The 15,494-nt window shown below is 44.4% G+C and overlaps 2 protein-coding genes across 5 annotated transcripts in view; one reads left to right on the top strand and one right to left on the bottom strand.

The window, feature by feature from the left end:
• Nucleotides 1-11,420, bottom strand: part of Efcab11 (EF-hand calcium binding domain 11) — a 163,673-nt gene extending 152,253 nt beyond the window's left edge. For both annotated transcript variants that reach the window (XM_075947607.1, XM_075947608.1), the window contains exons 1-3: nt 11,286-11,420; nt 10,739-10,834; nt 6,490-6,535 (exon numbers count right to left, since the gene is read on the bottom strand). In XM_075947607.1, coding sequence (XP_075803722.1) covers nt 6,490-6,535; nt 10,739-10,834; nt 11,286-11,360 — 217 coding nt within the window. In that variant the 5' untranslated portion in view covers nt 11,361-11,420. The remainder of the gene's footprint in view (nt 1-6,489; nt 6,536-10,738; nt 10,835-11,285) is intronic.
• A 1,160-nt stretch (nt 11,421-12,580) lies between these two features.
• Nucleotides 12,581-15,494, top strand: part of Tdp1 (tyrosyl-DNA phosphodiesterase 1) — a 71,784-nt gene continuing 68,870 nt past the window's right edge. Inside the window, exon 1 of one of the 3 annotated variants that reach the window (XM_075948706.1) lies at nt 12,581-12,615. Coding sequence is in view for 2 of the 3 variants with exons in the window: in XM_075948710.1 (XP_075804825.1) it covers nt 15,080-15,105 (26 nt within the window). In the remaining variant the exon portion in view is untranslated. Of the gene's footprint in view, nt 12,616-14,559; nt 15,106-15,494 lie in introns of those variants that run through there. The other 2 variants (XM_075948710.1, XM_075948705.1) reach the window with 2 other exon arrangements.

The raw sequence follows: 15,494 nt of genomic DNA, 5'->3' as shown, positions 1-15,494 counted from the left end.
TGCGCATCTGCGCACACCATAAATTTGTTGCTTCACTTTTACACTTGTATCTCCACGCTGCTTTAGCAGGCTGGTGACTGCACCACACGCTCTAATCTGCTTGCCAGAGTCACACATACTTCCAGGCTGCCAGCTCCAGTGGCTACTCCTCACTCTGCTACCTGGCCTGTGAGCAGCATTTAGTAACGCTGGCCACTCTCTACTTCCTCTGGCTTTTCAAACAACATTTATGGTTTTCCTTCTGTCATTCCCAAGTCTCCTTTACCCTTTCCACATCCTTTACCCAACTCTATTAATTACAGTTCCTAAGTTATCCACTTATCTCTGTCCACATAGTTTCATCCCATGCATGATTTTTTTTAAAAAGTCATCTACAAGCTAATATTCCCAATTTTATTTCTTCACCCCAGAACTCCCCTGAGTTCCATATGCACTTAATTGAACTGACATATGGACTGAGACTTCTGAAATTCAACATCCTAAAAAAAGAACTCCCATTCTCCCCAGCCTCAAACAGTCATTTCCATTCCTCCTATTCCAGCAATACTCTTTGTCCTCCAGCTGCTCAGCTTAGAAAACAGCATCAAAGCCAGACACGGTGGGGTGGCGTATGCCTATGTTCCCAGCACACAGGAGGCTGAGACAGGAGATCAAAACTAGGTAGCCAGTGTTGGCTACATAACGAGAGTGGTCTGTGACAGTTAATCTGCATTGTTAACTCAGAGTCACCACAGAAACTCAGCTTGTCTGTGATGGAGCATCTCAGTTAGCTTAACTGAGGTGGAAGGCCCACCCTAAATGTGGGAAGTAACACTTCTTTGCTTGGGCTTGAGATAAACAAAGGGGAGAGGAAGTAGAGTGTAAATATTCGTTGATATTTCTGGCTGTGGAGGAAATGTGAGCAGCCACCTCAAACTCCCTCCACCATGACTTTCTGCTATGAAGGGCTGTACCACCCTGGAACTACCGGCCAAGATAAACCCGTGCCTCCATAACTTGCTTTTGTCAGGCATTTTAGCGCAATAACAGGACAAGTAACTGTGTCAACACACACACATACACACACACACACACACACAGTAAAACGAAATCATATTAAATTATAAGTGACATTTTCGTCTTCGTGCTTTTGAATAGCTTAAAATTTTCTACTAGAAACTCATCATGCTTGTAAATTAACTATATCAAAATTAAAAGAACTTCTTGATAGGACGGTGGATGTCTCAGTTTTATTTATGTTATCATAAGACACCCCCTGACAGTAAGCAATCTGGGGGAGACGAGGTCTATTATAGCTCACAGTTCCAGGCCACAGTCCATCACTGTGGGGAAGCTGCAGCGGCAAACTTGCACGTTCACTGTCTAGACCAGACAGAAGAGGCTGGAGAGATGGCTCAGAGGTTAAGAGCACTGGCTGCTCTTCCAAGGTCCTGAGTTCAATTCCCAGCAACCACAGGGTGGCTCACAGCCATCTAGAATGATATCAGGCGCCCTCTTCTGGTGTGTAGGCATACATACAGGCAGAACACAGTACAAATAATAAATAAATCTTAAAAAAAAAAAAAAACAGAAAGAAATGAATGCATTCCTGCTTGGTGCTCAGCTAGCTCGCTCTCCTCACACAGTTCAGAGCACAATGGTGCTGTCCATATTCAGGGTGCATCTTCCCATCTCCATTAACCCGATTAAGAAAGATGCCTCGCAGGCATGCCCCCAGGAGCCTCAGCAACTGTCACTGGGACCCTCTTTCCAAGTGGCTCTTGGTTGTGTCAAACTGACAATTAAAATTGACCACTGCTGCGAATGAGTGCAACCTGGTGTCATATTGCTAAAAGAAAAGGAGCCGAGCAAAAATAAATAAAAAGCTTAAGCCGATGTGAGATACTCACAGAGAAGCAGTCAAGAGTGGCATTAACAGGTGCACGGCTATACCATGACGCTCATAGGTGCTGGAGTCAGGGGTGGCTTGCAGGAGGGGCTTTCTTCTCCTGGCCGTGGGCACTATAGTTAGCAGTGAGTGAGCAGGAGGAAAACTGGCCCCGCAGAGATGCAACCAGGGCCTGGATATACCATAGAGGAAAAGATGGCGGGCGCTGGGAGGGCTCCATAAAGGAGGCAGGAGCATAAAGGAATATGCTCTTCTACACCTGTGCCGTGGAGAGACCAGCCTGGGAAGACGCCATCTCTACCACTGTCTCGGCCAGTATCAGAGAACATAAGAGTATACTCAACAGTCGCCCTGGCAGGCATGAGTAAATCTGGCAGCCAGGAAGAAACAGCTAGTCACAGAGGTAAATCCAACCAGCCAGGCCTTCAGAACCCCACACGGAAAGTGTGAGTCCCAATGCCGAGCCCCCGGTCTACGCTCTATGCGCTAGACCCAGTTCGCGAGCTTCGGGAAAGGGGGCTGGAGGTTGAGAATACTCACGCAGAGACAGACAGACAGACAGACAGACAGACAGACAGACAGACCTTCAATCACTGGTACCAAAAAGCCCTTCTTTAATAGCACCATAGAGGCTTAAAGACACTGCAGTCAATGGCCAACAGGTGAAAATCCCATCCTCTGATCCTCTAAGCTAGGCATAGCTTCTAGTAACTTCACTTAGAAGGTTCTAGCAGGGAAGAGCAGCTGAAGGCCAGGACTCATTAGTCCCAACATCCCAAAACACCAGAGATGAGTCAGTAACTGGCAGTGAGGGGTGTGGGGCTCAGATCAGGGAATTCTGGAAGGAACATGAGTCGCACACAATGACTTAAACCATGTGAACAACTGAAGTTAGCAGCCCTCCCCATACCAGCAGAGACTACCATGAGAAAACATTCAAGCGAGGAGGAGAAAGAAACCACATCCACCCAAGTTGGAAGACACACTAGCTGAGGTTAAAGTACCTCCTGCAATTTCTCTCTTTTACTTCTAGTTTTATTGATATTTTTCTACGTCACTTATTCTAGTTTCCTTTCTATTGCTGTGATAAAAAAAAATGTGCTGACAGACAGAACGCTAAGGGAAAAGGGGTAATTCAGCTTGCGAATCCAGGTCATGCTCCATCACTCTGGGAAAAGGCAAGAACTTGAAGCAGCAGCCACAGTCAAGAACGGAGAGAACGAAAGCCTGGGTTCCCTGGGCTCAGCTCACTCTCCACTTACACCTCAGGTCTTCTCTCCTCAGTACAGACAAGACAATGCTCTCAGACATGCCCACATGCTAATCTGATTTAAGCAGTCCCTCAGTGAGAGTCTCTTCCCTGGAGGTTCTAGACGGTGTCAGGTTGATAATTAAAACCATCATACTTGCTCCGTTTTGGCTTACACCTTGTCTGAACATAACTCATCATATAGTTTTCCTGAACACCCGTTCTCTGCCTGTACCTAGTCTATAGTTCCTGCTATTCCTCACGCTTCTACTCATACACTGACATTCTTCCAGCTCTAGACCATGGGTTAACACTTTCCCTCTACTCATGCTTTATTCATTCCCCCTTCTCCAACTCTCATTTTACCACTTATTGCTAATACTTTAGCTTTAAAAGAATTAAGCACTATTAACAATTAACCTATTTTCCAAACAGTTCCCCAGCATAGTCATTGCTGAACCACATTAACACGGAGTCCAGTCAAATCGTTACATGTGTTACTGCTTGCTCACATCCATACCTGAAGTAACTAACGTCTTAGCGCTCATAATGCTGCCTGGGATTCTTCACTCCCACTTTGCGTCTAGGGGTGATTTTTTAAATTGACTATTGCTGTATCTCTGGACTGGGCCTTTCCATCTCCATCAGTTGTAGCTGCTTCTGAAGACAGTATTCTACTCTTGAAACAGCACACAGATCATGTCTGGTGCCCTGAACACTTAGTGGTCTTAACTACTGAGCTGTACCTGCAGTCCAATGGAGATACTGAAATGGGTCTGCACTGAATGTGCTATTGCCATTGCTACTACCCCCTTTTCACTGTTGATTCTGCCAACCCATGAGTATGTCAGATGTTTCTGCCGTTTAGCTTCATCTTCAATTTCTTCAGGGTTTTAGAATTTGTACTGCAGAGATATTTTGTGTTCTTGGTCCAATTTACCCCTGGATATTTGGTTGGGGCTTTTTGTTTTGTTTTGTCTGGGTTTGGTTTTGAAGCTAATGTGAATGAGATTGCTTTCTTGAGTTCTTTCTGAACATTCATTATTTATATATAGAAAAGCTTCTGATTCTTGTTTTTTGATTTTAGATCCTACTGAATATTGTCATTTTTAAGGGTTTTCTGATGGAGTCTGTAAGGCCTCTTATCATCTACAAATTATCGTAAGTGGACTTCTTTCTTACTTGTATCCCTTCTAGTTCTTTGTCTTGTGTTAGTCCTCTAAGATTTAAAGGATCATGCTGAATAAGAGTAGAGGTTTATACCTAAAGGACTCTAAGGTAACATCCCTACACATGATGGCTACTCTTGGTCGTCAACTTGACTATATCTGGAGTTAACTAAAATTAAAAAAAAAAAAACAAAAAAAACCTGAAGGGCACACTTGTGAGGGAGTTCTGCTTAGCTGAAAGTAGGAGGATCCACTTCTAATCCAGACCTTAAGGAGGGTACACATGCCTTTAATCTGGTATTGAGGCAGGAAGACACACCTTTAATCTGGGCCACACCTTCTGCTATAGAAGTCTATAGAAGAACATGGAAGAAGGAAGCTTTTCCTCTTTGCCTGCTTGCCCTCCCTTTGCTAGCAAGTCCATTCCTTCACTGGCATTAGTGACTACTTCTTCAGGATTCCAGTATCTACTGAAAACCAGCTGAGACATCCTGCCCTGTGGACTGAGCAGCTTCTAGATTCTTAGACTTAGCCATTGTTGGACTAGCTGGACCACAGCCAGTAAATCATTCTAATAAACTATATACATATATATATATATAATATATATATATATATTACACCAAGCACAATGCTTCTTGCAGTACTATTTACAATAACATAGTTATGCCACTGTCCTATGTGTTCATCAAGAAAAGAATGGATAAAGAAAAGAAAAACATCTGTAGCATATATTACTGGTAAATACGCAATCCTTCCACAAAGTCTTAAGAGCTTTTGAAAGTCAAGGAATAAAAGACTACACACAGTCACACAAATTTAGGACAATGGGCAAAAGTCATGAAAAATGCTTCCTTAAAATATGATAAACAAATGTCTGGATGCAGGACTTGATGCTCAACTTCTACAATACAGTTTTATTCTGCTTTGAAAAGGATAAAATTATGTTGTTTGCTGGAAAATGGGTACAACTAGAGACCATCCATTACAGGAAATAAGTCAGACATAGGAAGACTGATTTTCTCTTATTTGAAGGACCTAGAATTCTTTATAGATATATAAACTCCCAACACACACACACACACACACAAACACACACACACACAGAGGGAGAGAGAGAGAGAGAGGGAGAGAGAGAGAGAGAGAGAGAGAGAGAGAGAGAGAGAGAGAGGAAGAAGAAGGAGAGGAGACGGGGAGGGGAGGGGAGGGAGGGAGACACAGAGAGAGGACAAGTGCATACTTGCACACAGCATAAAGGCAAAAAGAACACCGAGAAAAGGAAGGAGATTAAGGTGAGGCTGTCAGAAGCAGAGCTGCAGGAAAGGATTGGAAAGACAGTAAATATGGTCGAAACCCAGCATAATGCATGATGAATCTACACCAATAACTAAAAGGAAGACATAAAAAAGCACAACGGTAGCAAGGATGTGGGGAAAGAGGAACCCTTTGTCGCCACTGGTGAGAATGCAAACTGGTGCAGCCACCACAGAAAGAAGTATAGATTTCTTAAAACCCAAAACTAGAATTACCATATGACTGGGCTATATAGCTCCTGGATCCTCCCAGAGATGCATACACATCCACAATTACTGCTGCACTACTCATACTTAAGAAATGGAGCCAGCCTAGAAGTCCATCATAAGATAAATTCATAAAGAAAATTTAACACACAATGGAATTTTATTTAGCCAGAGAGAAAAATGAAATTGTGGCATTTGCAGGAATGAATGGACCTGCATGCTAAGTGAAATATGCCAAACTCAAAACAACAAATACTCTCAAATATGGGAATTGGGCTATTAATGTGGGGGTGGGGGCTACGCACAGGGCATAGAATCGGAAAGGGGAGATGAGAAGGAATGAAGAAATCTCAAGCACCGAGGAGAAGAAGAAAAAAGAGAGTTAAAGAACACATGTTACATAAAAGCGGATGGGGCTGCGCGGTGCAGAAAGAGGGGTGGGAAAAGATGAGGAGGAGGACAGAGTATGCCTGGAAATACCCACTAGAATGAAACCCATGACTTTGTGCATTAAATTAAAAAATTTTCTTAAAATCTAAAGCTTTTCTTTTGAATAATAAGAAGCAAAGACGTGTTTAAATACAATGCACAATCTGTCTTAATTACATTGTTCTTAATTTTAGTTCTGTGAATGTCTACTAAAAATACCAACTTTCACATTACCAGAAGTGTTGGGATTTACTGAAGACATCAGAGAGTCCGCTTCTATCTAGAAAAGAGGAAAGATTGAGAGGATGTGAAATTTTATCAGATGTTTCAAAGTACTAGTTCTGAGTTCCCAGGGTATGGGAAGACATGTATTTTATGTGAAACCAATTTTACGAGTAGACAATAACCTCACTCGACATTATGATGGTCATTTTTCTTGTTCATTAACATCCACAAGAGATACTAATCTACCATAATGCCCCCCAAAACGTCACTCCATTGGCCAATAGCTCAAATATATGAAATCAATTTGGCTGTCTTATATATATTACAACCTAAAATATAATCTTTCTGTTTTATTAAAAAAAAAAAGCAATTGTTACAATGGCTTTATTCTTCCATTTTCCGGAGACTAAAAGTACCCCAAGCCAGGTGTGGTAGTTTCCAGCACTGAGACTGTGGCAGGATGGGAGAGACTGAAGCCTGCATGAGCTACACAGTAAAACCCTACCAATAAAAGAAGGTACTATAATAAAACAATAATACATGATCAGTGCAGAAACAAGAAGAGCATAAATTACAAAGAAGACATTTTAAAATTGAGTGGGTACCACAGTCAACAGTCTGGTCTAGTCCAGCCTTCTGCTTGTTTTTGCCTAAGCAACACAAACCACTTGAGAACACACTATATGTGAAGTTCTGGGGCCTGCTTTAAGTAAATGTTAACACAGAAGCATTTCCCTCCCATTGCTGACAGGGGCTTTATTTGTAAACACTGATGAAAACGAGCCTTGATGGTAACTGACATTTTTTTTTTCTGGTGCCTGTCTTGCATCTTCCATAATCTTGAGTCTCCGCATTTCCCTGGCTTCCTCGTGTCCCTTCCCAGGGGTTCCTACTCCATCTTTGTCATGAATTCCCTGACTATCTCTAAATGCAGGCGTCCCCAAAGCTCTTTCCTTGGAATGGTGCCATTTACACCCTGCAGAAACTTCCTCCAGAATGCTATTCAGTCTTATAATTTGAGCTGCAGCTTATAAACTTATAGCCCCAAACCTATCTCTGGCCCCATCTCTCTACCCAAATGCAGTTCCCATATTTAAGAGGTAAAACCTCAAAACCCCACAGAGTATCTAACAAATGTACGGGGAACACATCAACCCAACTGACTCCTCTGAACCCACTTCCATCTGAATTCACTCCTGCTTGGCAATGCTACCACTCTTTCTAGAATATTCTATCCCAGCAAACACAAGGGCATAGTTTATCTCACTGCCACAAAGGGCTCCTGGATGCTTCGTAGAACATTAGTCGAGATTCTCTAGTCTAAATGACACCCATTATAGCTGCCCCCGACCTTGGCCCTCCTTCCTATTTATAAAATATCTATCTTGATGACTATCTGCTTTCTAAGCTCTATAAAAAAACAAACCTGCTTCAAAGGAGAAACTGTGTCTATTCATCTTTACATTCCCAGCAACTACCAGGTACTCCTCTGATTAAACAGACTTAATAAACTCATTCTGAGAGCATCAATGTATAAATGACTTACTATATAAGTCCTTTATGAAATGCTATTGTAGTGTGATGGTTGTCTAAAATAACAGTTCACAGTTAATTCTTCAAAATCACATTCTCTGTTAGAAATTTTTTTATATACCTCATTTAATTGGCTGTATTTTATTTAATCAAACAGCATTAAGAATTCAACTCTAGCACTTAATCTCATATAAAATTTAAAATACAAGAAGGTATACATTGGGAACTGGAAGGATTGTTCAGTGGTTAAGAGCCTGGGCTGCTCTTCCAGAGGACCTGGGTTCAATTCCCAGTACCCACATGGCAGCTCAACTGTCTGTAATTCCAGTTCCAGGGGATCTGACACCCTCATACAGACATACATGTAAGCAAAATACCAATGTATATAAAACAAAAGTAATTGAACATTTCCTTGCTGAAAAAGTTTATTGTATACATGACTGGCAGGTGTTAGGTGCTTTGCTATGATCTTGCTTGATTGCTGACTGACCTGTAACCAGCTATATATGTCATTTCCCTAAAAATAACATGTGAGGGCCAGTAAGGTGTCTCAGCATAAAAAAGAACTTTCTATTATGCCTGGTAACCTGAGTTACCCCTGGGACTCACATAGTCGAAGGAAAGAACAGACTCCCCTAAGTTGTTCTCTGACCTCCACAAACTACCCCACATACACCATCCACACAAACAATGTAAGTTTTTAACTTACAATATTTTTAACTCATCCCAGTATGCAAAGCAAAAGCTGTCAAATTTCGTCAAGTGTATGTACATGACCACACTGCTGTACCTGTCATTCAATCCTTCACCCAGTCAACAGCTAAAACAGACTCGAGGGCCATAAAAAGCAAAAGGAAATAAGCTATCTTTCCAGGTGAGCCGGGGCTAAGTACAGTGCTTTAAAACATTCAGTCTTTTCAGGTCATCTGCCTTGGGGCTCCAGTGTGAAATGATTGCAGGTTAGCAGGGCTGCTGCAATTTCAGAGCCAGTCCAGGCTAGCACTCTGAACTCTTAACTGGCCTCTCAGGAGCTGAGCATCTCCGACCTTTTGAATCCTGCAAGCTGTTTGCAAAACTTACGTGTGTGTGTGTGTGTGTGTGTGTGTGTGTGTGTGTGTGTGTGTGTCTGGAGGAGGTCAGAATATATGCGCTGTGCTGCACTCAAGCACACGGAAGGGTACAGGAATGGGATATCACAGAGTCCCAGCCTACAATGACTCGAGGAACAGGGGAGCCCTAGCTGTCAGGTCTGGGAAAGTGGAGGGCATTCTAGGCGGATGAGTGCTGCTTCTGCTTGATGGTTGTAGTTTACTCTTTTGAATTTGGTCAGTGTCTTAACTCTGCTTAGTTCCAGTTCAGCAGCTTAACGAGAATGGATCCCTCTCTAGACTGCTTCTAACAGGCAAGCAGAACAGCACAAAGACAGGGTAAGCAGGAAACTATCTACTGAAATAGAAGGTTCATTGGGGTTCCGCTATGGTCTAATGACTGAGAAGCGTGCCGTGCTTATGAGAAAGTAACAGCCACAATGTTTCAAATGTAGCCTCCACTGTGGAAAAAGCAGTGTAGAAAAAAGTAAGAACCAGACTGCAATGCTGATTTCTGGGCAAGACATGGCTTCTGCACTCTTGAATTGACAACACCTGTGATACCCCTGTACATGACTGGGTCTGTTAACACTCTGCAAGGGAAAGGAGAGAGGCTCATGAGAATGTGTGTGTGTGTGTGTGTGTGTGTGTGTGTGTGTGTGTGTGTGTGTGTGTATCCACAAAGACATAACCTGTGTATGTGTTTAGACATAAAAGGATGCTCAAGTCAACAATGCAACAATGCTTGCAGGAACTGAAATTAATTCAAACAACAAGCAAAGGAAAATGGACTAAAGAGAATACTATACATTATGACCTTAAAAAATATAAGGTCATAATGGTGTGTGTTTTGGAGTTGTTGCTAATGTGACATGTTAAATGAATGTTAAAATAAGAGTATGCAACTAATATTTTCAGAAGTCTATGACTACACATGTATGTGGAACAATACAGAAGAAACTGACTATCTCATGGTAAGTGGAACCCTAGTCTAGTGGAAAGAGAAGGGATTTTGTGCACTCTATGAATGTATTACTTTTATCAATTAAAGAAAGCCACCCAGAAATTCTATTATACATATCAGCTGTAGGCAAATTCTTCCTATTACAACACCACCCCGCCGCCTAGCATATTCTCTCTAACACTCTATATTTCTAGAAATTTTAGGGGATGTTTTGTTGGCTTCACTGGTATAGATACTTAATTCGTACCTGAGTTAGGCCTTTGTCGGGGAGGGTGACATTTTAGAATTGGCTTAAAAATCAGCTTATAAATTTGCTCTATAGATATCAGAAAGAAGTCCCGGCCTATTTTCTTTCCTTTTTTTTAATGTATTTATTTATTCATTATGTATACAATATTCTGTCTCCGTGTATGCCTTCAGGCCAGAAGAGGGCACTAGACCTCATTACAGATGGTTGTGAGCCACCATGTGGTTGCCGGGAATTGAACTCAGGACTTTTGGAAGAGCAGGCAATGCTCTTAACCACTGAGCCATCTCTCCAGCCCTCCCCCCCCCCCGGCCTATTTTTTATAACACATTTCTATAGCATTATCTATCCCATCCAAAGAAGGGAGAAAGAGAGGCAAGAAGACGAGAGAGCAGCAGCAGAAGGGAGGAGAAACTAAGGTCTAACCTTGGAGGGTTTGTATCCAAACAGCATTACAATCGCAATCTTAAAGTCCTCTCGGCTCAAGTAGCCTTTGTTGTCTTCATCACAAGCTTTAAATACCTAAGGAATATTAGACACCTACAATTAATCAGAAGCAAGAAACACAGACATGTAGAACCCAAGCTGGTTGTGGGGCTTTTTAAAATGCGGTTTAATTACCCTAGTTTTCATTCTCAAGCAATAGAAACGCTGAGTTAAGCTCGTCTCTCTGGCCCCCACCCCCCAAAGTTTAAGCGGCTGGATCTCTAGACTGACAAATCAACTAATCTAAGTCATTGAAATAAACCACACAAAAGGTCAAGTCCTGGGATTCGGAAGGTGATGCAAAGTGGAAGAGAGAGGCTAATGCAGATAGGGGTGTGGCGGGCAGGGAAATGATCAGAGTCCTGCCGCTGTAACTTGGTTTTAAGCAAAGTTCTTTTTAAGGCCTCGCTAAGGGAGGCCCAGGAGCAGTGACCGAAGTGGCCCTGGTCAAGCTGAATCCGAACTCGGGTCGCGTTCCTGCACCTACTTCCACCCATTTCCTGCGTTCCGAGGCACTGGCTTCGCATGCCCGCGGCCTGGCGCCTGCCTCTGACGAGAACATCGCCACGGACACCGACACCGACGCCGCCCAGGCAACCCGGCACCTCAACTTCTCCAGAGGGACCGCTAACTTCCCACCGCGGCCACGCCCACCTCCGCTGGGCCTCAACTTCGCCCGCGCAACTCCAACGTCTCCTCCCATTGGCCAGCCTCCGAGCCACTGGCGTTGATTTCGTAGTGTCATTGGTCAAAGGGGCAGTTTAACAACGGGGAGGGGCCTCCAAGGCACGCCCCCTGCTCTTAGTCCCGCCCCTTCTCGGCTTTCTTGACTCCTTGAAGGCCGCTGAGGGACACCTGGTGACTTTAGTTTTTTTTTGGTTTTTTTTTTTGACGTGTTTTGATTGCTTTCAGGTTTTCTACCAAACTTGCGATAAACTCCCTTTGATTAGTTTGACCCATGTCTTTTCTAGACTTTGTAGGAGACAAAAGAAGAATGTGAAGAAGGCACATACACACACACAAAAATTAACTCCAGGATTCATTTTTAAGCCAAACCACTGCACAGCGTTCTCAGGACAGCTACTATGTTTATTTTCGCCCTCTTGGTAACCTCAGCACTTAACACTGACTAGGACAATTAAACGAAATGACCCGTTAGAGTGTTTACACAGAATTAGTCAACCCCCCGGGAAGCAACAAGACTGACTCAAGGAATAAAATAAGAATCCCACAGCAGACGTCTTTATACAAGATGAGGAATAATGAATGCACTAGACCTGCGCTTCCCAGACCGGCTTATACTAGACGTATCAACCCTAGTGGCAGATCGGTGAGATCGACGGAAACACGCCCGTTTCAAAGGAGAGTCATTCGAGATTTTGTATTTTATGGGAACTCGTTTAACTTTTCATCCCGCAGTAGATGTTAAAGTCTGCAGCAGCTGCCTTTTACTTCAGCCCACCTATCTGCAAAAGCATGCCGCTGTCTCAGCCCTGGGAGCCAGAGGCTGCCTGAGAGCAATCCCAGAGAGAGAGCCGGGTGTAGTTTGCTAATTAACTAGGCGAGAAGCTAGCGGGCAGCTTTCTGTTTCTCCTTTCTTAAGGAGTCAACAGGAAACCAGCGTAGAGAGGGTGGGGGGAAACTAGGTTTCCCAAGGCGCCTGCAGCGAATACGGCGGGCTTTAGGACCCAGCGGTGAGCATCCGGAAGTGGAATCAGCCCCCTGGCAGGGCCGCGGCGCCGGCAGGTTTGAATCACGCGCATGCGCGGGCGCGCCGAGGGGGGCGGGGTCTCGGCAGCGGAGGACTGGCGGGTCAGGTAGGTGTCTGCGGCTGCGGGCGCCGGCTCGGGGCGGTCTCTGGCGGCGGCAGTAACTCTGCGCCCGCCCTCCTGATGGCGGCGCGCTGGCCGCTGCGATCCGAGGTGGTAGTTAGAAGGCCTGCAAGGCTTGGGTGGACCGTGAGGCCGCAGTCCTTGGGCACGGTTCCCTCCTCCCCGAGCCCGGGATCCTGCAGCCCTTGCCCCCTGGGGCGCTCTGCAAAGGCGAGGGGCACCCCACGGGATAGGCTCTGAGCCGCTCTGCCCTCAGTTTCCACATCGAGGGATGGCCGTGAAATAGGGATTGTCTTAAGGGTGAAATGAGACTGCACCCTTGGAATTGTGGGCAGAGCTGAGCGCCCGGGAAAGTTGACAGCCTCACGATTTGCTTAGCGTACCCTCAAATTACCCACTTCTCCATGGCCATCTTCTTAAGCACCCAGTACCCCCAGCTCCTGCAGAAGAAGCGTCTTTATTGCCACGTGTTCAAAGAGATGTACCGGATATACTCATTTTAAAAGGTTAAACGGGCCAAGGCACTCCGGTTAATTAAAACACGGAGTGGGCGTTCCATTGTTTTTAGAATGAAATTCGCCTTTTAACCTACCTCACTTCTCCCACCCCCTTCTTTCTGGGCCACTCCTATGTTACAGTTAGAGCCCTGTTACCACCTCCTGGCCATTGCAAGTCGGGTTCTGTCTGTCTGTAATGCTGTTCACCTGTCTTTAGCCTGCTGAATCCTTTTCCCTCCCGGGTCTCACATGCTGCTCCAGAAATGATTCCAAAGAAAGGTTATCCCTGTAAAATGTAATGAGCATCTAATCATCTTGACTTTTAGACTTCTTATGTGTTAATTTGTGCCTTTCGACCCAAAATTAAACTTCCCTAGATAGAAGCTGTACGTTGTTAACTCTTCATTCTCGGTTCTTAATTCTCCTAACTACTGGGGTCAGGGGAAGGACCGTCGATTGTGGGGGTTTGGTGCTGAGATCTCAAAGGTCTGTGTAGCAGTGTAAATGAAGCAGAAATACCCCGCTGGGTCTGCTTAGCTGTCGGTAGAGGAAGAAAAGTTCTAAATGGATGCTTTACTGCATCAACATGTGTTCGTGTGTGTGTGTGTGTCTCTCTCTGTGTGTGTGTGTGTGTGTGAATGGGTATGCAGTTGTGGAGTGTCTCCCTCTATTGCTCTCTTCCCTATTGTGTTGAGTCAGGGTCTCTCACTTGAAAGGAAGATGACAATTTCTACCCTGGCCATTGAATTCTGGCTGGATACCGGCTTGTCTCTACCACAATGTTGGGGTTACAGGTATAGGAATCATGCTGGGCTTTTAGGTGGGTGGTTGGGATGGGATAACGCGGATTGCAAACCCTCTTACCCACTGAGCCAAATCTCTAACCCTCCATGGACATTTTTTAAAAGATTTATTTATTTATTATGTATTCAGTGTTCTGTCTGTATGTATGCCTACTGACAAGAGGAGGGCACCAAATCTCCTTAGGGATGGTTGTGAGCCACCATGCGGTTGCTGGGAATTGAACTCAAGACTTGTGGAAGAGCAGCCAGTGCTCTTGACTGCTGAGCCACATCTCCAGCCCATCCATTCTGATTCGCTGTCCAGTGAAAGGATTTCATGATTTTTTTTTTCATCTTGGTGCAATGTTTGCCAAATTTCATTGCCTCAACTGGGCTCCTAGTTCTTATTTATTCTCTTTACACATATGCTGTTATTTGCCTGATATTTATTTGAATCCACTCCTGTGTAAATACTGTCTTTTACAAAGTAGATTTTCTTTGGCCGTTGTAGCTGTCATGGAAACACAAGCTTCTTTCTGCTGACAGGGAAACAGGGGTTACAGGTGTGTGTAGAAGAGTCCAGGGCCCACCACTGTAGTTCAGAAGCAAAATGCAAAGCATCTTTTCCCCCACTACAGCTCTCTCTCTCGTTGACTGAAGGAGAGACTGAAGTGGAGTGGAAAGGGAGGTGCTATCAGTGTGGTCAGTGAGTGCCAGGTCCCAGGTGCCCCCACTGCAGGAAACAACCGGGCTGGTACTTGGGTGGGGGCAGGGGGTGAACCTATATTCTAGTTCTCATTCTTTTGACATCACCTACCGCAGCTGCGACTTTGGACTTCGGTTGTACTGAGCACTGCCTGCTAAACCACTGGAAGAAAGTCGTTAGTAGTCTGTCCTTGTCAGGCTGGGCCTTGAGAGCCTTTTGAAAGGTTTCAAAAGGGAGCTGATCCAGCGGTAAAATGTGATGCTGACCAGATCCAGTCCTCCAAATTAGAAGTCGTTTCCTGCATGATCTTGACATTTGCATCCCGGCAGCCTCTCTTCAGCAGACCTTGTTTTGGTAATGAGGTTGGTGACCTGGTGGTCAGAATGACAAGGTACAATTTCATTAGTATGTCATAGAGTCTATTTGTCTTCCTAGTAATCAGCCCTTCTTCGGCCAAGTTCTGAATGTCAGCAATCTCCAAACTTCAACGGTATGTGGACCACACAAAGGGATTTGGTTTTTGAGAAATGTCTTTTCAAAGATTTGTTTGTTTGTTTCATTTTACCAACTTGTTCATGTTATTGGTAGGGATGCCCCCCTCCATGTGGTTCTAAAAACTGAGGTAATACTTGAGAAATTGTCTAAAGAGTTTGGTGTCCGTAGAGATGCTTTCCTCAGAGTGCTCAGGGTTCCAGGATTCCGATTTATTGATCCACCTGGGGCAGAGTTGATGAGCATGTCTTTGCAAACTGTGCCCTTGCAGCAGCCGACATGTGAATGATAGATCAGCATGGCATCTGTGCCAGGGTGACACAAATTGGTGAAATATTTCATATATTGGAGACGGGGGGCAGGGGAAGACTGGGTTTGGTGGTGCAC

The sequence above is a fragment of the Microtus pennsylvanicus genome, chromosome 14 (assembly GCF_037038515.1).
Source record: "Microtus pennsylvanicus isolate mMicPen1 chromosome 14, mMicPen1.hap1, whole genome shotgun sequence".
Lineage (NCBI taxonomy): Eukaryota > Metazoa > Chordata > Mammalia > Rodentia > Cricetidae > Microtus > Microtus pennsylvanicus.
Note: the sequence above shows the minus strand (reverse complement) of the source record. Positions and strands in the feature narration are given on the sequence as shown.